General features: G+C 41.4%; 1 protein-coding gene across 1 annotated transcript; it reads right to left on the bottom strand.

Moving 5' to 3' along the window:
- Window positions 1-369: 369 nt before the first annotated feature.
- On the bottom strand, window positions 370-16,321 carry TMEM50A (transmembrane protein 50A). Its single transcript, XM_055397962.2, has 7 exons — window positions 16,162-16,321; window positions 13,905-14,009; window positions 12,076-12,188; window positions 10,943-11,010; window positions 8,725-8,817; window positions 5,863-5,923; window positions 370-877 (listed from the first exon to the last, which is right to left on the bottom strand). Exons 2-7 carry the CDS (start codon window positions 13,995-13,997, stop codon window positions 832-834), a joined length of 474 nt encoding a protein of 157 aa, XP_055253937.1. The 5' UTR covers window positions 13,998-14,009; window positions 16,162-16,321; the 3' UTR covers window positions 370-831.
- Window positions 16,322-22,670: the final 6,349 nt, after the last annotated feature.

Below are 22,670 nucleotides of genomic sequence, written 5' to 3'. Positions count from 1 at the left end.
TTTTGCACTTAGTGGTTCAGTAGCGATACAACGAAATGGAATTCAATCTATTACCAAACCAACAAGAGAGTCAGTCACCGGAGTGAAGAGCACGCCCCGTCCGCTTCCTCTCTCCTCCCACGGTGGTGGTGGTGTGACTGTCAGCGCCCACCAGGCCAGGGCCACAGCTGAGCCACTACTGCTGCCCTGCCCCACTGCTGAGCAAACTGGTGGCTAGATTATGGGACTTCTCTCTTTCAACACACTCACTCACCCCTTGGGAGACCCTCAATTAACTACTCACACTGAAATATTTACAGAATGTTTGGCAAAACCATACATTAATAAACCAAACACAAAGGACAGTGAGAAAGAATTCTGACCACTGAATAGTTTTTAAAAACAAGAACGTGTTTATATTTCATCTAATATTTGACACCGAACAGGCCACATTTAAATAAACACATTAAATCTTCAGAACATTTTAATTGCAGTTTTGGACCTTGGATATGACAAATACTCATAAGATGCTGCCGTGATTTCTTTTGTGATTTATTTTTATAAACATGATAAAATGTAATAAAAATTTCTCATGTGAGATACTTTTCTTCAACATTTTACAAGTTAATCAAATGTAATCAAATACATATCACAATAGATTTTGCAGGGGTGGTTGTTTAAAGAGAGAGTTCTCATGATTTTAGTATCATACAAATTTAAGTTGAGACTATACTCAGAAAGAAGTTTAGAAAATGGCATTACAAAAGACTGGGAGTGAGTAGTAAAAACGAACCAAAACAAAGAGAAACAAAGCCCACGCAGGGCTGCTGGGCAGTGGCGGGTCAGAAGCCTTCACTGCCACAAGTCTTCAGTGCGGCCAAACTTGAAAACGAGTCCTCTGTGAAAAGAACAAGAAATATCACACGACTGGCTGAGTCTGGGAAAAAAAGACGGTGAGAGATTTAGAATTGTGGGGAACTAGCGACAAAGAAGGAAATGGCACCCCACTCCAGCACTGCTGCCTGGAAAATCCCATGGACAGAGGCGCCTGGTAGGCTGCAGTCTAAAGGGGCGCAAAGAGTCGGACACGACTGAGCGACTTCACTCTCTCAGCAACAAAGAAAAACTGACGAGCTGTACGGAAAAAACCCACGGGAGGAATCAGAACAGAAACGGATCGTTCTGTGGCGGTGAGCTCTGCCAACGCACTCAGCTGCGCTGTTTACCCACAAGCCATCCTGCAACCTGAACTTCTGTTGTCCCTCTTAAGAAGTTAACCAGTGTTTAGCGTTGTAACCATTATATGTCTGATATTATCTAATTCCTTTAACAAGCCTTTTCTGAGTCAAGATGGCAGTGCGAGAAGCTAGCGTTACAAAGGTAAAGATACAGTCCCAGCCTTCAAGTTGCTTATGCTCTTGATGACACAACCGGTAGGTAAAGGGGGTCGGGGGTGGGGAGAGGCACATATACCACATGTTAAAGGAGCAGAGAACGTATGGGGGTTTGTCTTTTTTTTTAATATTTATTTATTTGGCTGTGCCAGGTCTTAGTTGTGATGTGGGATCTGGGATCTGGTTCTCAGATCAGGGATTGAACCCAGGTTGAGCTCTGCATTGCAAGCACAGTCTTAGCCACTGGACCACCAGGAAATCCTGTACGGGGATTTATTTTGCCTGAATGTGTCAGGAAAGGACTTACAGAGGTGGTGATATTAGAGCATGGAAGAATAAGCAGGAGTTTGAATGGCAGGGTGGGAGAAGCGGGAGCTGGTGGGATGGTGAAGATGTTTCAGGGGAGGAAACGGCACATCAAAAGGCAAAGAGGGATAAAAGACCACAGGTCCTCAGGCAAAGCCCCAGAGACGGACGTGTCAGGAAATGCCCTCACAGAGCCTACACTCTAGATTTTATTTGGGGAAGTGTCTAGAGCTATTTAAGGCTTCAATTTAAGAGGGCGGATGCATAAGAACACACACACACGTTCGTTTGGGTTTCCCTGTATGATCTTAAGGAAAAACCTGAACAAAGTTTTTGGCTAATTCATCTATACCTCAATATAAATACCTCTGGTGTAGTAGAGCAGGGGAGAGCCATATTGGTATGGCTAGAGTACAGTTTAAGAGACAAGGAGAATGAGAAATGGCAGTGGCCAGGATTTGGCAAGCCAATTGACCAGAGTGCCAAATTGCCCACAAGGGTCTTCGGGAGCCTCAGATGAGTCAAGTGGGCGGGCACCAGTCTGTCATCTACTAAAGGCAGCTTGGGCCCAGGCAATGCAGGATCTGGGACTACGCAGAGACGCATCTCCGGGTAAAAGAAACAACTTCAGCTCCAGATGATTGTTGCTGAACCAGGGCCCAGGGCAGGCAGATCCTCTGGTTTTTCAAGAATTCAGATTTTTAGGTAAAATACCTTCATTTTTAAATGTCAGCTCAATAAAACAAAACAATACTATTTTGAATTTTGCTGGATGGCCCCAACTGGCAATCTCTTCTATGGAAGTGCTATTCACTCAGTGGTGCCAGACTTGTCTGTGACCCCATGGACTGCAGCCCATCAGGCTCCTCTGACCATGGCATTTCCCAGGCAAAAATACTGGAGTGGGCTGCCATTTCCTAGTGTTTTAGAAGGAACACTGACACAGGAAAACTGAACCCAAGAGAGATATCAGTCAAGAGTGTGAAGCGCTCACGAAAGGATGAGAATGACCGAACCTAATGAAGGAAATGGACACAAAGAGAAGAAGGTTAAGACAAATCAGAAGCAAACTCATCAGGGCTTGGATGCTGGGGGGCTAAGGCAAGGGAGAAATGAAAAGTAGATACTACAATGGCATCTGCTGGTTTTCATTTGTTTTCTCATCTGTTTTCCAATTTCCAGTGTATACTCAAAGATATACACTCAATCAAAATGGTCAATTTTAAAAGGTTTCATAGGAAATTCCCTAGCAGTCCAGTGGTTAGGACTCTGCACTTCCAGTACAGGGGGCCTGGGTTTGCTCCCTGGTTGGGGAACTAATATCCTGTGAGCCGTTCAGCATAGCCAAAACAAAATAGGTTTCACAGGCCTTTATAAAGGTAAGCATTTGAGTGTTTTTTGATGAAAAAAAATGCAACCAGGAAGTCATCTATACCCTCTCATGGAATTTTCCTTTATAAAGGATTTCATAAACCTCCAAAAAGCGAGTGATCTGTGCTCTTCCAGGTAATTTCAAAACTACTGCTACAAAAAAAGAAAAACCAGAGTTGGGTATGAGGGGCCCCTACTCCACAGAGAGCTTAAAAGAGGCATGGCTTAACTTTACACCCTTGTCACCAGAGGCAAACTGCAGCCTTAAGAGTTTCTTAGGCAAGAGTCAGTCCCTCTTGCGTTGTCAGATGGTTACCTTTGGTACTGATTTCTGTTCCTGATTTCGGAAACAACAGTTTCTAAGTTTGTTGCTGAGAACTGTCCTGTTATAAATCAAAAATGGTAGGCAATCTGCTACAACTATTCTGACAACAGTGTCTATTAGCTGGATTCAACTTCTATTCACTTAGAATATTTTCACAAAACCAAATTAGTTTTTGGATTTAATGAGTAAAATAGCAATACATGAGAAATTAACCAAACTTGTTGCATAGAAAAATAACATATTATAACTAATTTGAGACAAGCCAGCAACTGATTTTTAAGGTTTTGTGAAATGTGATAACTACTGTATGAACTTATATGTTTCTTCCCTCATTGGAAAAGATAAAAATTTCCCACAAATCTCTCAATCCTCTGGCTCCTCCTCCCTGCTCTGACAGAGGAACTTCTCTGCCAGAAACAGCATCTCAAGGTGGAACTTACTCTATCCTCCACCTCTGCTAGAGTAAATAATGATTATAACACAGAAGGCTGCTGTTTGCCCTTCCCTGGCTGGTTCTAGGTAAATCCCCTCCCCACCACTCCATCCTGAAGCTTTCTGACCCCTGCCTCTGACCCTGTTACGCTACCTTCCATTGGCTGAAGTTGTGGGACACTGAATTCCCACGAGCACCTCTAACCCTGTGGAGATTCTGGAGTACTAAGCTCAGATGCCTGGTCCTTCTTTAAAGATGCTCAAGCATCAGCGTTATAGCTTGAAAGGGAAGGAAATTCTAAACATCGACACGGTCCCTCTAATAAACACATGCTATAATACATCACCTTACAAAATAACAAATCTACCCATATTTACCAAATTTACATAACTTGGGGAGTGAGGTTGGGTCACTTGCTATTTTTCAAGTACAGTATTACATTCTTCAAAAAAAAAAGAGGGGGGAGGGCAGGAAGGAAACAGAACTAATATTAAGCAACTGGTTGAAGACTCAACGAAGGAGAAAATGTTAATTAAACTCATTCAAAATTCCATCCTCCTGGAGCCTGAACTTCAGAGTCAGATAGCCTGAATATTAGCCACACAGTCTGGAACACAATCTCGGTGCCTATTTCTCACATATAAAATGACGGTAATGATGGAGCCACTTTCAGAGCTTTGGGAATCAACTGGGAGCACACGTGAAACACACTAAGGATGGTGCCTTGCACATAAAAAGTGCTCAAGAAACTTTGCACGTTATTATTTTCTGCACAAAAATCAATGGCTTAACATCAGGAAAAAAAAAAAAACTCTTGGGTTTCCTCCACTAGTTTCAAAATGCAAGGTGTGACCCAAAGAGGCTATATATCTTGCCACATGTAAGTTAACATTTTTCTTATTTCTAAACTGATTTTATAAAATTGCAAAAATGCATTGTGGTGGAATGGAAAAAGTGTGAATACCAACTGCTGGCTATCGTTAAGGGTAACTATTAGCATTCCATGAGTGGTTCAAGTAGACAGGGGTTATCTATTTCCTTTCAGGAGGTGGGTGGGAAGGGACAAGGAAGCAAAGGAAAAGTCCTAGAATAGACTGTCCTAGAACATACAGCAGTTTTGTTTTATTTTTTAAAAAACCCTTTTCTGGATTAAGGACATTTTTGAAAATTTGATGAAAGCCATAGGCTCTCTTCACAGAAATCAACAGAAAAACCAATGTCTTGCATGCAGACACGTCTGGTGGTTCCCAATCTTTAGAAGCCTACCGTGGAATGGGAATTAAGAACTCCTGATACACAGGATGAAGAGAAGTTTCTGTTGTTTTTTTGGGAGATGGGGTGAAAAGGGAGGCTAGGGAAAGAAAGGGCAAGCCCTATATGTCCAGAAAAGAATGAACATTAGAAAAGATTAGTGATAAAAGTATTAAGATTTTTCAGTTCAGTTCAGTCGCTCAGTCATGTCTGACTTTTTGCGACCCCATGAATCACAGCATGCCAGGCCTCCCTGTCCATCACCAACTCCCGGAGTTTACGCAAACTCATGTCCATCGAGTCGGTGATTTTAGGGTCTAAGTAATCTTTTAATTTGTCACTACATCAGAAGGATAAAAAAAGGTCAAGGCTTTACACCTCAAATATCACACACAAATTCTAGTGGCACGAAGGACAGAAAGAACCATAAAATGCATCCAGAAACAAAATTTTAAGGAGAAATGGTTTTAAGCAGGCTTTCATTAAAAGCAACTGTTAGAGAGATGAATTTTAAATGAACAGTGCCAGTGCTAGATAACTAAATTTATATGAATCACAATTCTTCATTAAAGGGGAGGTGGTGGCATTAAAAAAAAAATCAATGTATGTTTCCAAGGTTGGCAGTAAAACAACCCATGTATTAAAAATATCTGTCTCAGGCTCATTCTTCATATTTTACAACAATAACATGGGAGAGAGGCATCAGACGGGGAAATTAAGCAACTAAATACAGTAAATGACATAAAAGTAAGTATTATTTTAAAAAAAGAAAAAAAAGGATGAAGAATGCAAAACAAACTTACCCAAAAAAGATGAAGGCATTTTGGAAAAATACAGCAATCCCAGGGTATACTACGGCTTTTTCTATAAAAGTAATTGTAACAGTTAGAGGTGCATGATCTCAAAACATTCAGTTTCTGATAAACTGGTGAATATCAGTTTTCCCGCGTAACATAATCGATTTTTCTGGCAACTATGATTGGTGTGGGTATTAAATGACACAGCACATATGAGACTGTAGTTCTGGTTTAATAAACGGTAGCTGCCTTCATTTATTTAATAAATACCGAGCACATACTGTGTACTAGTGCTGCTGAACGTGCTGAGGATAACACAGTAAATAAAACAGGCAAAATGTTTGCCTTCGTGGAGCTAATCACTGTTGAGAGTAAGAAAGAAGAAAAAGTAAAGCAGGAAAGGTATTGGAAGGGTACTGAATGATGATATATTATATAGGTGGCCAGAAAGACCTCATGGGAAGGTGACACGTGGAAAGGTATAAGGACACAAAGAAAGTGAGAGCAGGAGCTGCGCAGAAGCAGCAGAACAGCAAGTGCAAAAGCCCTGGGTGGGAGCACGCCTAGTACATTAGAGGAGTAGTCACACAGGCACAAGAGAGGGAAGCAGGAGACAGATCAAAGGAGGACGAGGCGCAGGGTGGGGGGTGCAGTGCAGATCCTTCACAGCTTCACAGTTGTGGTGAGGACTCTGATTTTCAGTCTGGGTGAGAGGACAAAAAATCATGATTGGTTTTGAGCAGAAAAGTGACTTGAGCTGACACACTGCAACAGGATCTTCTGGCTGCAGTGCTGCTGGTAGACTAAAGCAGGGTGAGGGGAGAGGGGGGCACACAAACAAGCTGTTTTAGGAAACCAGGCCAGAGACTAGCATGGATGGAACCACAACAGCAGAGGTAAAAAGCGGTCATATTCAGGATATATTTTAATAGCAGAACCAACAGAATTTGAGGACGGATTAGGCTGTGGGATGTAAGAGAAAGGGGTGTCGTCTTTGATAGGCCTTAACCACCCATGTTTTGGGCCTAAACACCTGGATGAAGAAAGTAGCCACTAAGATAGGAAAGACTGCCAAAGGACCATTCTGTCTCAATTTTATCCTGGACTGAGGTTGAAATTCTCCTAAGTTTTTACTATTGGAGCTGTCAGTGACCACTCACTGACAAACCGAGGCGTGATGAATAGCAACTTTTCCTCCTAAGAGTTTTAAATGAATCTGACTACCATAATAGCTGGTTTGTATAGGCCCTCTGTACTAGAAAGCCACATTAAATAACCATTACCACTAGAATGACTCAAAAAGATTCTATATAAAGGCGCTTCATAAAATTACAGATTTGCTGCTAATAATTCTCAAAGCATAACTTGGCTTCAGAAGCCTTTAGGAAAATAACTTCAAAGTCTACGAGATGAACACATTCCTACAAAATGGGGCTCTGTATTAATAGCTGTTATCTAGGATAGAAGATGGAGAAGGCAATGGCACCCCACTCCAGTACTCTTGCCTGGAAAATCCCATGGACGGAGGAGCCTGGTAGGCTGCAGTCCATGGGGTCGCTATGAGTCGGACACGACTGAGCGACTTCACTTTCACTTTTCACTTTCATGCACTGGAGAAGGAAATGGCAGCCCACTCCAGTGTTTTTGCCTGGAGAATCACAGGGATGGGGGAGCCTGGTGGGCTGCCCTCTATGGGGTCGCACAGAGTCGGACACGACTGAAGCGATTTAGCAGCAGCAGCAGCAGGATAGAAGAATTATCAGTAATTTCACTTTCCTCTTTGAGCTCTTTTATACTCTCAGCTTTCTACAATGAATAAGAATTATGCAATTCACATGATAAAAAAGTAACATTTTTTGTTTTTAAAATATGATGGTGATAAATTTTGTAGCAGCAAGGGAATTTTGTATGATAGGCAAAAGGCTAGGTTCAAAACTATATTTATACTATGATCACAACTATTTAAGAAACAAAAGAAACCAAAGAAAATATACCAAAATATTTAAAGCAGTAAGATCATTAGTTTTTCTTCTCTTTCTTTTCTATATTTCTAGCAACATGGTTTTATAATAAATTACATAAACAAAAGAAGAACTACAAATATTTAAAACTGCCTATCATTCCTACCTGCAAGATTTAAACAATTTGAATTAAAAAATCAGGAAACCAATTATTTTAATCCAAGAAATTACATCTTAGACAACAAAGTGAAGTGTTAAAATATGAGCTACATTAGATTTCTGCTGGTCTGGTTTGGCAAATCATTAATATTTTATTTTTTACTATGATAAGCATAGTCAATTTTACCTAGAACACTGAATGAATTTCATATTTTTCTGGGGTTCCTCAAGGCAAAAATTCAACCAGGGACCTAAGAGTAGGTCTCTTCCTAGTTTGTCTCAAACTGGCCTTATATAGCAGATAAGCATGAAGTGTTAATTCACTTTTTTATCTAAAAGAAGATGATAATATATTATCAAGGAGGCTAAGCTCAATAAATTTCAATTCTAGGATGTTAAAGCTTTGCCTGAATATTATTCAGCAAGTGCAGACTTGCCAAATAGCTTGACAAGATATGTGTTCTGCTTCTGAGGTTTTTGGAAGCCAAACAGAAACAAGGTATGGAGCTGTGTTCCATTCCTTCCAGGCTCTAGATGAGAAGAAAAAATACAGGACAAAGGAATACTAAAAACATAGCAAACAAAAAAACAAATACAAATACAGATTAGGGAGGCGGGTTCCTGGGCACAAATGCATTGCTAGTAGTTGGCTGAACTATACAAAGAAAACTTTATTCTAAAAAAAACAACTTTAATGCAAAATTTCAAAATTCCACTGAAGTAAAAGGTAAACCACGTTTTCTCTTACCTTTAGCAACATACCCTCCAAAAAGAATCCACATCGATGCAATCAGAGAGCCAAAGGCCAACATGAAACCAATGAACAGCCAAATGCGAGCACCTTAAGAGAAATAATATTTTACCAGAATTGTTTCTTATATGGCAGCACTCAGTTCAATTAGCTTTCCAAAAGAAGACAAAAACATGTGCAGTTGCCATCAGAGTCTAAAGCAAGAACAGTGGGAACTGTGCTAAGGACTGGCCGTTTCCCTGTCGACTTTTGTCTTCACATCCTAAGTGCCTAGACTGCATTAAAATTACGTTAACAGGGAAAGACAATCAACTTACAAATCACATTTATATAATATTTATGAAGATTTACCATAAAATAAACAGAGTCATGGCATCCGGTCCCATCACTTCATGGCAAATAGATAAGGAGACAATGGAAACAGTGACAGACCTTATATCCTGGGCTCCAAAAATCACTGCAGATGGTGACTGCAGCCCATGAAATTAAAAGACGCTTGCTCCTTGGAAGAAAAGCTATGACCAACCTAGACAGCATATTAAAAAGCAGACGTTGCTTTACCCACAAAGGTCCATCTAGTCAAAGCTATGGTTTTTCCAGTAGTCATGCATGGATGTGAGAGTTGGACTATAAAGAAAACTGAGCACCAAAGAATTGATGCTTTTGAACTGTGGTGTTGGAGAAGACTTATGAGAGTTCCTTGGACTGCAAGGAGCTCAAACCAGTCAATCCTAAAGGAAATTAGTCCTAAATATTCAATGGAAGGACTGATACTGAAGCTGAAACTCCAATACTTTGGCCACCTGATGCAAAGAACTGAGTCACTGGAAAAGACCCTGATTCTGGGAAAGACTGAAGGCGGGAGAAGGGGACGACAGAGGATGAGATGGTTGGATGGCATGACTGACTCGATGGACACGAGTTTGAGGAAGCTCTGGGAGTTGGTGATGGACAGGGAAGCCTGGCGTGCTGCAGTCCATGCGGTCGCAGAGTTAGACACAACTGAGCAACTGAACTGTCTGACTGAAACAGAGTCATTAGCGTGCTGAAAGTGAATTCATTCTGAGATGAGTTTATCTAATTAGCACAAACGCATTTTAATAAAAACCTTGCCTTGCTCAATAAAGCACAGCAAATAATGTTATATGTAAATTTCTATTTCATACCCAAGATATAAAACAATAGTTCTGAAATAATAAGCTCTTATTTATAGATGTGATATGATACACAAATACAATCAGCTCTGGACCCCCGAGCTGTGCTGACATTTATCTCTTCATTTAGATTTTACAAGGTCACAGTGTATCAGTCTATCTGTATTGCTTCTACTTAAATTCCTCTATTGATAACAGAGAGTGAACCAGAGGGAGTCTGAAAACACAGACCAGAACTGACCACTGCAGTTCTTTTTATTTCATTAGGGTGGGGGAAAAAAGTCACCTGAAACTTGCCTATATTTAGGGTTATTTTTGTATGGATATAAGTTTATCAGTTAAAATGCTCAATAAGTATCTGTCTCCTCAAATCTTTGATTAAATTGGACCTTACAGGAAGCTGTGCTACACACATCCTATACTCTGCCTACGTTGGGCACATGGCCATGGGGTCCAGGGGACATGAATTCCTTAGTGGAGAAAGGCAGGCCTGGGTGAATCTAAGCACTACAACTCTATTATCCTATTCAGTTTTGCAAGATTAAAAGAGCTCTGGAGACTGGCTGCACAATAAAAATGAATGTACCTACTACTGAACTGTACACTTAAAAATAGTTAAGACAGTAAATTTTATGTTGTGTATTTTGAAATATGCCAAAAAACAAGAATCTAAGCTGAATCAAAATGTTAATTCAATTAAGTAAGGTTGTCAAAAAAGGGAAGAAAATACTTTATATAGTAAAGCTTCAAGTACTAAAAAGTCTATTTTGCACTTTGTATAATGTATTATTTATTATATACTGTTCTTTACTATACACTGTATACATTTATATCTACATAGTACTATTATTGGACAGGGTTATACACTCAAAACTTTGTATTCTGAACTATTTGGCAACCATTGACCAAATGTGACTTTTATCTTAGGCCTGGGAACCTACAACCTCTCCTTAGACACATCTCCATCCTATCCCTGATCTGAAGAAGTCAGACAAGTGGCCCTTACATGTATAATTCTTATTTTAAGAGTGCACAATAAGATGTTGTTTGCATCTATTTACCTGTTTGACCCAGGCAACCTTCACTGTAACTGTCACCTCGGACTTGTCCATTTGATACTGCATTAATCCTGTGTGAACAAAATAAAACCAAGAGATCAGGGTCTCTGACTCTAAGAGGAAATTATCCATGACGTCAAACTGCCAGGTACAATAAGCTGTTGTTGTTGTTGCTGAGTCGCTAAGTCAGGTCTAACTCTTTGCCACCCCAATGGACTGCAGCATGCCAGGCTCCCCTGACCTTCACTATCTCCTGGAGTTTGCTCAAATTCATGAGTTTGTGATGCTATCCAACCATAGAGTTCTGCAAATTTAAGTCTTCAGGAGCCCTGAGTAATGGGTTCCGACAAAAACAGGAAAGGCCCTCAATCAGTATCCTGTAAAGCACTGAATATAGTCCCCAGGCCAGCAGAATCTGCATTACCTGGTCATGCTTTAAAATGAGAATTCCCTGGTTCTACCCCAAGTTCACTGAAGCAGAAATTCTGGGTATAGGGCCAGCAATCTGAATTTGAACAAATCCTTTACATGATTCCAATTCTTGTCAAAATTTGAAAGTGAAATTCTTAGAATTACATCTTGCTAAGATTGGAGTGATCTTTAGCTGGGTCCTATCTAGTTTTCTGTTTGGACACATCAGACATACTCAGCACGAAGAGATGCAAGTGGTAAAATCTTACTCTGTCAATCCCTGACACATGTTCCACACACAAAACGTCTTTCACTGAGCTTCACAGAATACCTTCTATATTGAGACAGCCTTGCTTTCTTTAGAAGTTTGCTCTGGGGACTTCCCCGCTGGTTCCGTGGCTAAGCCCCTATACTCCCAGTGTTTGGGGGTGGGGGGACTGGGTTCAATCCCTGGTCAGGGAACTAGATGCCACATGCTGCAACTAGAGTTCCCATGCTGCAACTAAAGACCCAGCTCAGCCAAATAAATAAGTATTAAAAAAAGAGGAACAGAAAAGAGGACCGCTGTTTTTCTTCCTAAGTCCTTCTCTGTGATTTGACTTTTAAACCACAACCCATACGTTAATTTGGTAACATTTAAAAATCTTAACTCTACTCAGCTATATGTAAAACACATTTCTCTTGGGACAATCTGTGCAAGTCATGTCACTAGCGATGACACTTACATTAAGAAGGCTATGGTTGCTATAACACCACACGCGTGGTAGGAGTGATTGAATTCGTCCATGCGGGGATAAATGACAGCTGCGTCTATGATAATCCACCAGCCTGTAAAAAACTAAAACAAACCACAGGAGGAGAAATGACAGTTATTGCATATCTTACTGGCTAAAAAGCAAAGAATCTAAGTGAAGAGATCCCTTCTAATAAAGTCCAAAATTTTCTTAAATGTTCCAGCAGTTTCTTGCATATAATTAGTACTTGGCTTAGTATCTGATGAAAGATTAGATACCCTAAAGTCCCACAGCTATTATTTATTAACACAAACTTCTTTTCTAAGATGATTACAATCATTCTTTTATACTGTCATTTAAAAAGTCTGTGATCTAATTTTTGTGAACTAGAAGTAAATTATATTTCACGGCAGGAGAAAGGAAAAAAGTCATTTAGACTTGAACTGACAAGAGGAGTGGCCTGTTGCTGATGATAAAAGCCTCCAGAAAGATATTATTGAAAATGAAAAAAACAGTAGTCAAAATAATATGGGGAATAATTATTGTTGATAGAATTTTAGCTAGCCTCTTGGTGCTATGAAATAAACAATGTGCTGCGCAGTACTGCTTTCTCTTTTGATGAACTATAGTGCAGTCTACAGATGGTTTCAGCGGTGATGCTAAATTCAATTAAAACACAAAATTATAATTTATCTTAATTGAATTTGGCTCTGGACATTATCAAGGGCAAACATAAAATGAAAAAAGACATTAAAACTGCATAAATATTTTTTATCACTTGAGCAGACACTTACAAATTGATTTGATTACAAATCACTTAACCAAATTCTGACATGTAGTTTAGCAGACTTGGAAAGTAACCCCCTTCTCTAGTCCCACTTCCAATCTTGACCTAGTTAGCTCTGGGAACTGCCATCTTTGGGCAATTATTTATAAGTAACTATTTTAGGTTAATCAAGTTATTTTTATCAGGTTACAGACAGATCTATATTCTATTAATGACATTTTTACTGGGTAACACAAGTATTCTTTTGCCTTTTTTTTTTAACCCTTTGAGCCCAACATACTCAAGATATTTTCTTCAGAGACTGAAATTCAAAGCTTTTTTTTAATATAAAAGCAGAATTTTCACAGTAGTTTTATATTTCGACATTACTCTGGAAAAATTTAGGACAATTATTTTTCATAGATTATAACTGTCAAGAGGCTAGGCAAAGAGACACATTTAAACTTAGATTTTTGTTTGTTTACTTGAAATTCACTCTTTAGAGTATATGTCAACATTAAAGCACAAAAAAAATCACATGCCTTGAAGGATTTGTAATATAAATAAGAATTTTATTCTATAAATTACTTCTCAACAATATATTTTAATGAGCTCTTTATTTATCTAATGAGACTGAAAAGTTAAGTTATGGAGCAATGCAGTCATATCTTTTGAATGGTTTTGACCTGATTGCTTCTTGAACACTTCTTGGTAACTTCATGTACTCATTAAGAGGAGGCATAATCCATGTTGTGAATCAATATATAAAATATACTGTCTCACTATACTATTTTTTATGCAGTAAAAGAAAAATAATAATATCAAATTTTAAGCCATAATGTCAACTCTTTAAATGGAATACCTAAATCCTCTGATAAATAAAAATATCAACATTTATTTAAAAAATTCAGTGGTCAAAGATAAAATAAGTAGTACATACTTAAAGAAATCACACAGAATTCAAAATACATAAAAACAAAAAAAAACAAAAAACAAAATACATAAAAACACACACATCAAATTAAGGAAGGCCCAAATGACTGAGGACACTTACGAGAATGCCAGCAGCAACAGAAGCAATAGTATTGCGTTTCTCCCCCCAGTCAATGCACTCTGAGCACCGCAAGCCTTCCAGAAATCCAGACATGTTTGCAGGCCACTGAAACAAACAAACAAAACCAACTCAATACAGTACTTCCAGTGAATTGCTTCAAACCTGACTTATGTTTCCAGAAAATAACAGTTCAGGAATAATTTAATACAAATGAAGTTACAAATACTTTACGTGCTACATATACTTCAGAGTATTTGAGATTCAGCTTTTGATGAATTTCCACAAAACTCTGGAAAACAAAGTGTGGACTCATTTACTTGTGTTTTTTTTTTTTTAATTTAAAAGATGATTTCAAGCAAAAGTGCGTATCCAAATATTGAAACAAATTTATAATGATTATTAACTTTAATTCGAAACGAAGTTATTATGTGCTTTAGACATTCAGAGTCCAGGAGCACTAGCACAGTGAAGAGACAAATGATAAAAATTTGGTCCTGAGTTAAAGTATGGACTCAGATGAAAAATACTTCTCTTAGCAATTTACACATTTTATCTGTAACATGTTTCTTCACATCCAGTCCTTTCACTTCATTATTTTTTTCCCCAAGCCTGTCTTTTGGCTTCATTTCTATGTAAAAGTGAAAGTGAAAGTCGCTCAGTCGTGTCCGACTCTTCGAAACCCCATGGACTATACAGTCCAGAATCCTGGAGTAGGTAGTCTTTCCCTTCGCCAGGGGATCTTCCCAACCCAGGGATCAAACCTAAGTCTCCCGCATTGCAGGCAGAATCTTTACCAGCTGAACCATAAGGGAAGCCCTCTATGTAAAGAGCAGCCATTTCATTTTAATAATCTCTACCTCTAACATGTGTTCCAGCCAAAAGAAAGGACAAAACTGAAGTCAGTACTAATTCAGACCATTAAAAAAGGAAAAAAGGAATAAAGAAAGGACAGGAAAGGAAGGAGGGGCTTCCACGAGGGATCACAGGGTAAAGAATCCGCCTGCAATGCGGGAGTCCATAGGAGACGCGGGTTGGAGCCCTGGGTCGGGAAGATCCTCTGGAGGAGGAGGGCATGGCAACCCACTCCAGTATTCCTGCCTGGAGAATCCCATGGACAGAGGAGCCTGGTGGGATACAGTCCAAAAGGTCGCAGTCAGACAGCTGCTGCTAAGTCACTTCAGTCGTGTCCGACTCTGTGTGATCCCATAGACGGAAGCCCACCAGGCTCCCCCGTCCCTGGGATTCTCCAGGCAAGAACACTGGAGTGGGTTGCCATTTCCCTCTCCAATGTGTGAAAGTGAAAAGTGAAAGTGAAGTTACTCAGTTGTGTCCGACCCTTAGCGACCCCACGGACTGCAGCCTTCCAGGCTCCTCCATCCATGGGATTTTCTAGGCAATCACACAAAACATTCCTTTGCGCTGGGCTATACAGAGCCGGTGTGAGACACATCCATATCATCTCTGTCTCAGAATATGAAAAAGCCTGCCTTAAGGGTAAATTGCTAATAATCAAGCAAACATACAAATTCCTACAGTGAATCTTATCCTCTCTGAAGCTACTCTGTAGTTGGCAACCAGGGTTGTTACAAAAGTAACGAATCCAGTTGGAAACTCCCTTTTAAAAATTAAATTAAAAGCTGTGCTAATAGGCCTTGAGGACAAGTTTAATTTTGAAAATTAACTTTTTTAAAAAAATTCTTCCCTGGGAGGAACAGCAATCCAGTATCTTTTGCTCTCGATCTACCCCGATGACGCCACCCCGAATCCTCCGTTTTTCTTAGGTTTACGACCGGCACAATCAACCCCAAACTCCGCCCCTCCAGACTCCGGGATGTGAGCTGTAGAGGGAGGCCAGCGACTGGGAAGACGTGGGAACTAGATCTAGCTCTTCTAGCTCGGCCATGTCCCTCGCCGAGGGGACCAGCCGGCTTAAACTCCTTCCCGGGTGTCAGCGTCCCCAGATCTAAAGGTGCCGGGGCGGGGGGGAGGAGCATGGCGATTTTCGATTTTCAGGGATCCTGCGACGTCCAGGGAGGGCACTGTCCGGAACGCAGAGGTGGTCGCCCTCTCGCGCCCCCGGCCGAACACAGGTCAGCAATAAGTGGGCAGGAAAGAAGGGTCCAGCAAGGCGCTGGCCTGAGCCTGCAGCTTCCCCAAGAGGATGGACGCAACGACCCAGGCAGCATCAGCAGGGCAGACGGTTCCGGCCTCAATCGGCCGGCCCCTCCCCTTCCCCCGACTCCGGCCTGGTACTTACAATTTTCAGTCCAGCCTGGCCGGTGCAGTAAGTCCGGAGCCCGCTGTTGTGCCGGGGCCGAGCCTACGACCTACCGCTCCAAGTTCCAGCCGAGAAAACAAAACACCCACAGGCCGCCGGATACCCGGATGGGGCAGCCCCGCCCCCAGGCTCAGTCGCGCATGCGGAGACCGGGCGGAGACAGCGGGGCGTGGGTAAAGGAGGACCCGCTGGAGGAGGGCCGGAGAGAGCCAAGCCCACCGCGCCGAGTTCCTGCTCACGCCCGCCCGGGCCGGCTCGCTGTTCACGTCAGTTCAGTTCGGTTCGGTTCAGTCGCTCAGTCGTGTCCAGCTCTTTGCGACCCCACGGACTGCAGCACTCCAGGCCGCCCTGTCCATCACCAACTCCCGGAGCTTACTCAGACTCATGTCCATCGAGTCGGTGATGCCATCCAACCATCTCATCCTCTGTCGTCCCCTTCTCCTGCCCTCAATCTTTCCAGCATCAGAGTCTTTTCAAATGAGTCAGTTCTTCGCATCAGGTGGCCAAAGTATTGGAGCTTCAGCATCAGTCCTTCCATGAATATTCAGGACTGATTTCTTTTAGGATTGACTGGATTGTCTCCTTCCAATCCAAGGGACTCTCAAGAGTCTTCTCCAACACCACAGTTGGACAGCATCAATTTTGGGAAAGTCAGCTTTCTTTATAGTCCAGCTCTCACATCCGTACATGACTACTGGAAAAACCATAGCTTCGACTATACAGACATCTTGCCGGCAAAGTAATGTCTACTTTTTAACATGCTGTCTAGGTTTGTCTTCCAAGGAACAAGCATTTTTAAATTTCATGGCTGCGGTCACCTTCTGCAGTGATTTTGGAGCCCAAGGAAATAAGGTCTTTCACTGTTTCAATTGTTTCCACGTCTATTTGCCATGAAGTGATGGGACTGGATCCCATGATCCTCATTTTTGGTAGCCGTTCCCTTCTCAAGGAGATCTCCCCAACCCGGGGATTGAACCCAGGTCTCCCACATTGCAAGTGGATTCTTTACCAGCTGAGCCGCTAAGGAAGTCCAAGAATACTGAAGTGGGTAGCCTATTCCTTCTCCAGTGGATCTTCCCGACCAAGGAATCGAACCAGGTTCTCCTGCATTGCAGGTGGATTCTTTACCTGCTGAGGTAGTTTGTTAACATAATACTAAGTCCAGGAAATGCTTTAAATTGGCTTTAAGAAATATATTGAAAAGACCCTGCTTTGCAGAAAGTTTTCACTTTCGTCTCAAGTTCAAAGGATTTGTTAACAAAATAAGCCCCTCTTTCTATACAAATAGATAATACTAATACTTATCAGAGAATTATCTAGCTTTCTTTCAATATACTAACATTAAAAGAAAAGAGAACTAATAAAGGATACATCACCAAATAGGATTTTGACCAACATACAGACTTAAACAGTGCTGGGAAGTCCCGTGACAGCACATCTGGCATCCCAGTTGGGAAAAGGTACTAGGCAGCAGTCCTTGGGGTGAGACTTCAAAAACTGCAGTTTGGAGTTCTCACTTATAATCCTAGGACATAAACTGATATCATCATCAATTTGTAAGCAAATTGCAGCTCTGGTTTCTTGTTAATGCTGTTTGTTTTGTCGTGTAAAACTTGGAATGTTGTTAAGCCTGGGACTTGGTTTACCAGACTCCCTCTAGGGGCTCAACAATCTCAAGATGCACCCACCTCAGGCGGCCCAGGAAGGTTAACAAACAAGATCAGAGGCCTGCTCTCCTTTGTCTCTGAGGTCTAAACAAGATTATCTATTTCAGTTGATCCCTGGGTTGAGAAGATCCCCTGGAGGAGGGCATGGCAACCCACTCTAGTATTCTTGCCAGGAAAACCCCTTGGACAGAGGAGCCTGGAGGGCTACAGTCCATAGGGTTACAAAGAGTCAGACATGACTGAAGTGACTTAGCATACACAGACAATACTCTGGTCTCAAAGATCTAGGGACTAGTTTTGCCTTGTGTGCCCATTTTGTTAATAGGCTTCACCCAGAGCTCTTTGTTTTGTTACAGGAACATAAATTAGAATCGGAAATCACTTCCCTCCCAGAGCTTCAACATTTTGCTGAACATTTTCAAAGAACAGTAGAACAGAGAAAGGCTATCAGGCAAATAAATTCAAGATACCAATCCTGATCCAACTTCAAGAGGTGCATTCCTACTCCATGTTTTGACCCTATTGGTAGAGATACTTGTAATCAAAAGGGACATTGGTAGATTGGCCCACTTTTAACAATCCAGTTGCCCTGTAAGAGAGCCCACACTCCCAGATTCTTGTGATGATTGTCAACAATGATAAGGCTCCAAGAAGTTGCCCAGTAAGCTACTTTCAATAATTCCTTTAACTTAAGAATGAAAATTAAAAGTAAACTTAGATAGAGAATTTCCACCATATTGATAGATACCAGAGCAGCTCTATTTACTTATTTCTTTTCTTTCTTTTTGTTTTGGCTGTTCCACATGACTGGCGGGATCTCAGTTCCCCATGAGGGACTGAACCCAGGCCATGGCAGTGAAAGCCTCGAATCCTAACCACTAGGCCCACAGGGAGCTCCTTCCCGCCCCCCACCCCCCAACTCTATTTACTTTAAAACTGTCATGGCGGCTTCCCTGGTGGCTCAGCAGTAAAGAATCTACCTGCCAATGCAGGAGGCATGGGTTAGATCTCTGGTCCAGGAGGAAGATCCCACATGCAGCAGAGCAGCTAAGCCCATGTGCCACAACTATTAAGCCTGTGCTCTGGAGCCTGGGAACCATAACTTCTGAAGCCTGCTCCACAATGAGAAGCCCACAAATTGCACCTACAGAGTAGCCCCCACTTGCCACAACTAGAGATAAGCCCACGCAGCAATGAAGACCCAGCACAGCTAATACATAAATAAAATTTTCTAAAATATTAAAATAAAAAGAAATAAAGCCACATGATACATGAAGAACTTCCTTGAAGTAATGTCAAGTTCAAAGAATTCCTTTATTGGAACCCATAACAGTCAGCTCTTTCTCTGAAAGTGATATTTTACTATTATATGATACTACCCCTGTGAATTTCCTAGATACAGCTATTCACTATTTATTTATTTATACAGCTATTTACTATTTATAAGAGTCAAGATGTGAGAGCAACCTAAATGTCCATCGACAGTTGAATGGATAAGAAGTTGTGGTATGTGTATACACAGCACATAAATGCACCCACCCCAATGGAATACTCAGTTCCATTCAGTCGCTCAGTCGTGTCCGACTCTCCGTGACCCCATGAATCACAGCATGCCAGGCCTCCCTGTCCATCAAAAACTCCCGGAGTACACTCAAACCCATGTCCACAGAGTCGGTGATGCCATCCAGCCATCTCATTCTCTGTCGTCCCCTTCTCCTCCCGCCCCCAACCTTTCCCAGCATCAGAGTCTTTTCCAGTGAGTCAACCCGTTGCATGAGGTGGCCAAAGTATTGCAGTTTCAGCTTTAGCATCAGTCCCTCCAATGAACACCCAGGATTGATCTCCTTTAGAATGGACTGGTTGGATCTCCTTGCAGTATAAGGGACTCTCAAGAGTCTTCTCCAACACCACAGTTCAAAAGCATCGATTCTTCAGCGATCAGCCTTCTTCACAGTCCAACTCTCACATCCATACATGACCACGGGAAAAACCATAGCCTTGACTAGATGGACCTTGGTTGGCAAAGTAATGTCTCTGCTTTTTAATATACTATCAAGGTTGGTCATAACTTTCCTTCCAAGGAGCAAGCTTCTTTTAATTTCATGGCTGCAATCAGCATCTGCAGTGATTTTGGAGCCCAAAACAATAAAGTCTGACACTGTTTCCACTGTTTTTCCATCTATTTCCCATGAAGTGATGGGACCAGATGCCATGATCTTTGTTTTCTGAATGTTGAGCTTCAAGCCAACCTTTTCACTCTCCTCTTTCACTTTCATCAAGAGGCTTTTGAGTTCCTCTTCACTTTCTGCCATAAGGGTAGTGTCATCTGCATATCTGAGGTTATTGATATTTCTCCCAGCAATCTTGACTCCAGCTTGTGCTTCTTCCAGCCCAGCGTTCCTCATGATGTACTCTGCATATAAGTTAAATAAGCAAGGTGACAATATACAACCTTGACGTACACCTTTTCCTATTTGGAACCAGTCTGTTGTTCCATGTCCAGTTCTAACTGTTGCTTCCTGACCTGCATACAGGTTTCTCAAGAGGCTCCTTATTGCGAAATTCAGACTTAAATTGAAGAAAGTAGGGAAAACCACTAGACCATTCAGATATGACCTCAATCAAATCCCTTATGATTATACAGTGGAAGTGAGAAATAGATTTAAGGGACTAGATCTGATTGATAGAGTGCCTGATGAACTCTGGACGGAGGTTCGTGACATTGTACAGGAGACAGGGACCAAGACCATCCCCATGGAAAAGAAATGCAAAAGAGCAAAATGGCTGTCTGAGGAGGCCTTACAAATAGCTGTGAAAAGAAGAGAGGCGAAAAGCAAAGGAGAAAAGGAAAGATATAAGCATCTGAATGCAGAGTTCCAAAGAATAGCAAGGAGAGATAAGAAAGACTTCCTCAGTGATCAATGCAAAGAAATAGAGAAAAACAACAGAATGGGAAAAACAAGAGACCTCTTCAAGAAAATTAGAGATTCCAAGGGAACATTTCATGCAAAGATGGGCTCGATAAAGGACAGAAATGGTATGGACCTAACAGAAGCAGAAGATATTAAGAAGAGGTGGCAGGAATACACAGAAGAACTGTACAAAAAAGATCTTCACGACCAAGATAGTCACGATAACATGATCACTGACCTAGAGCCAGACATCTTGGAATGTGAAGTCAAGTGGGCCTTAGAAAGCATCACTACGAACAAAGCTAGTGGAGGCGATGGAATTCCAGTTGAGCTATTTCAAGTCTTGAAAGATGATGCTGTGAAAGTGCTGCACTCAATATGCCAGCAGATTTGGAAAACTCAGCAGTGGCCACAGGACTGGAAGAGGTCAGTCTTCATTCCAATCCCAAAGAAAGGCAATGCCAAAGAATGCTCAAACTACCGCACAATTGCACTCATCTCACACGCTAGTAAAGTCATGCTCAAAATTCTCCAAGCCAGGCTTCAGCAGTATGTAAACTGTGAACTCCCAGATGTTCAAGCAGGTTTTAGAAAAGGCAGAGGCACCAGAGATCAAATTGCCAACATCCGCTGGATCATGGAGAAAGCAAGAGAGTTTCAGAAAAACATTTATTTCTGCTTCATTGACTATGCCAAAGCCTTTGACTGTGTCGATCACAATGGAATACTACTCATCTGTAAAAAAGAATGAAATTATGCCATTTGCAGCAACATGGATGGACCTAGAGATTATCATACCGAGTGAAGTAAGTCAAACAAAGACAAATATCATATGATATCACTTATATATGGAACTTTAAAAAGTGGTACAAATGAACTTATTTACAAAACAGAAATGGGCTTCCCTGATAGCTCAGTTGGTAAAGAATCCCCCTGCAATGCAGGAGACCCCAGTTCGATTCCTTGGTCAGGAAGATCTCCTGGAGAAGGGATAGGCTACCCACTTCAGTATTGTTGGGCTTCCCTTGTGACTCAGCTGGTAAAGAATCTGCCTGCAATATGGGAGACCTGAGTTGGGAAGATCCCCTGGAGAAGTGAAAGGCTACCCACTCCAGTATTCTGGCCTGGAGAATTCCATGGACAGTCCTTGGGGTTGCAAAGAGTCAGACATCACTGAGTGACTTTTACTTTCATTTTCGCTTTCACAAAACAGAAATAGGCTCACAGAAAATAAATTTACGGTTAGCAAAGGGGAAAGGAAGAGAGAAGGAATAATTTAGGAGTTTGGGGTTGAGAGATACAAATTACTATACACAAAGAGATAAACAATAGGACCTACTATGACACAGGGAACTACATTCAACATCGTGTAATAACCTATAATGGAAAAGAATCTGAAACAGTGTATATCTATAAGTGAATCACTTTGCTGTATACCTGAAACTAACACAACTTTGTAAATGAACTATACTTCAATAAAAAGCTTTTTGTTTTGGGTGGAGGGAAGACCGGCTTTCTGCATTATAAAGCCAAGTAAAAGTTTCATCAGGAGAAATAACCTTAGAATTTCCAGACTCATCTGACACTGAGGCGTTATGTATTCTCCAAGCCCAAACTGATTGTCCTGAGGAGACTACTAAATTCTATAAAGTAAGGATGCTATTTGGCCACCTGATGAGAAGAATTGACTTCAGAAAAATTCCTTATGCTGGGAAAGATTGAAGGCAGGAGCAGAAGGGGACGACAGAGGATGAGATGGTTGGATAACATCACTGACTCAATGGACATGGGTTTGGGTGGACTCCGGGAGTTGGTGATGGACAGGGAAGCCTGGCGAGCTGGAGTCCATGGGGTTGCAAAGAGTTGGACATGACAACGGCTGAACTGAACTGAGCTGATAGATCTCTCT

This window comes from Moschus berezovskii, chromosome 2, assembly GCF_049115385.1.
Source record: "Moschus berezovskii isolate FMDL1 chromosome 2, NW_MosBer_1.0, whole genome shotgun sequence".
Taxonomy (NCBI): Eukaryota; Metazoa; Chordata; class Mammalia; order Artiodactyla; family Moschidae; genus Moschus; species Moschus berezovskii.
This window is presented reverse-complemented; position numbering and strand designations above follow the sequence as displayed.

Coding starts and splice junctions, on each gene's coding strand:
- TMEM50A (XM_055397962.2), bottom strand. CDS start 13,997: ATGTCTGGATTTCTGGAAGGCTTGCGGTGCTCAGAGTGCATTGACTGG. Junction 8,818..10,942: donor AGGTTGCCTGGGTCAAACAG/GTAAATAGATGC, acceptor ATTTCTCTTAAG/GTGCTCGCATTTGGCTGTTC. Junction 878..5,862: donor AATGCCTTCATCTTTTTTGG/GTAAGTTTGTTT, acceptor TTCTTTTCACAG/AGGACTCGTTTTCAAGTTTG.